Source organism: Nannospalax galili, unplaced genomic scaffold (genome assembly GCF_000622305.1).
Source record: "Nannospalax galili isolate Female #2095 unplaced genomic scaffold, S.galili_v1.0 scaffold35, whole genome shotgun sequence".
Lineage (NCBI taxonomy): Eukaryota > Metazoa > Chordata > Mammalia > Rodentia > Spalacidae > Nannospalax > Nannospalax galili.
In genome coordinates, this window is record NW_008336449.1 from 241,651 (window position 1) to 243,357 (window position 1,707).

Here is a 1,707-nt window from a genome sequence, read left to right on the forward strand (position 1 = left end):
GCCAGGGGGCCCCGAGCCGAGCCGCCGCCAGCCGCCCGCGCTGCCAGAACCTCGCCTGGTAGCCGCCGCCGCCGCACCCCAGCAGCTGCTCAGCGCCACGCCCTATAAGGGGCTGGTCACGCGGCAGCTTCCGACCAATCCGCGGTGGACCCGCCCCCCGGGCCCGCAGGACCTGCCTCCGCGGCCGCCCCCGCCCGATCCAGCGCGAGCCCTCGGGGAGCGCAGCGCTGCGTGAGCCCGCTGCCAGAACCTCGCCTGGTAGCCGCCGCCGCCGCACCCCAGCAGCTGCTCAGCGCCACGCCCTATAAGGGGCTGGTCACGCGGCAGCTTCCGACCAATCCGCGGTGGACCCGCCCCCCGGGCCCGCAGGACCTGCCTCCGCGGCCGCCCCCGCCCGATCCAGCGCGAGCCCTCGGGGAGCGCAGCGCTGCGTGAGCCCGGCTCTTGAGCCTCTGCGCCCCGGCGCCGCCCGGTGCCCAGCCCGCCTCGAGCTCCGCAGCTAGCCACCCTAAGCTGCCCCGGGTGCCTTCGGGCTCCTCGCAGCCAGACACGCCTTCCTCCCCAGGGAGGTGTCGCCCGCGTCCGGACGTCGAGTCTCGGGCCCCACTGGCATCCACACCCGGTTCCTCCGGGGCCGCGTCGTCGACCCCTCCCTCTCGCCTTGCAGAGGGAGGCTGGGGCTCGCGTCGTCTCTCCACGTCTTTGGTATCCTAACAGTCGCTGCTTTGAAACCCTTAGTCTCTGAGGGTCACGGTGGACACTGTCATGGGGCTGCTCAGCCGTCGTTCGTGTAACCGACTTTGGGCAGCTCTAAGATCCCAGTTCAGACATTCCTTGTTCCACCATTCACTCCGTAACCGTTTAGACAGAAACTGCGTGGTGCACCATCCATCAACCTGCATCCTTCACTTGAGCACCTGTTTGCCACGCCCAGGCTCCACCTTCACCAAACTGACATTTTTCTACCAAAGGTAGAAAATAACATAACATACATAAAATACATAACACCTACTAGGTACTAGGCACTGTGAGCGCGCACGACAGCTTGTGGGTTCTTACAGCATCCTAATTAATCCCTTCCCAAATCACACCGAGTGACAGAGAAGAGTCTTCATCACCCTTGTAGGACACAAAGGCAGCCACAGTGCTGTGAGGAGAGGAATGTGGAGGAGGCCTCTCTGCCTTGCTGTGGCTGGGAGCTGACATGTTGCCCCAAAGATGTGTTGAAGGCTTAAGTTCCCAATGAAGCAGTGTTCAGAGGCAGAGCCTTTGGGATGTGGCTGGATCAATCCATTGATGGCTTCATAAATTTTGGGCTGTTGGGAGGTAGTGGGAACTTTAGACGTGGGACCTAGCTGAAGTAAGTGGGTCCTTAAAGGGCATGCTTCTGGGGACTGTATGGTGTTTGCAGCCCCTTCCCCTCGCTCTTCTCTGTCACTTCCTTTCTCTTCCCCCTTCCCTAACTCCCTCCCTCCTCTCTATTACAGGTCTTTCTTGCCATGATGCTCTGTGTCCCCCACATGTCCATAGCAATGGGGTCAAAGTACTTATGGCCTGAAATCTCTGAAACTGTGAGTCAAAATACACCCTTCTTCCTTTAAGTTGTTCTTCCCAGTGAAAGAAACTGATCCACAGATGCTCCAGGGTCAGGAAAGGACAGATTTTGGAGTGGACTGAGTGCTGTCAAGAGGTTAGGCATGCAAACCA

General features: G+C 60.3%; 1 protein-coding gene across 1 annotated transcript in view; it reads right to left on the minus strand.

The window, feature by feature from the left end:
- Cacna1b (calcium voltage-gated channel subunit alpha1 B) overlaps nucleotides 1-846 on the minus strand; it is a gene marked incomplete in the record, with an annotated part of 220,698 nt that extends 219,852 nt beyond the window's left edge. Inside the window, 3 exon segments of the mRNA XM_029562551.1 lie at nucleotides 3-285; nucleotides 377-660; nucleotides 830-846. Coding sequence (XP_029418411.1) covers nucleotides 3-285; nucleotides 377-660; nucleotides 830-846 — 584 coding nt within the window.
- Nucleotides 847-1,707: the final 861 nt, after the last annotated feature.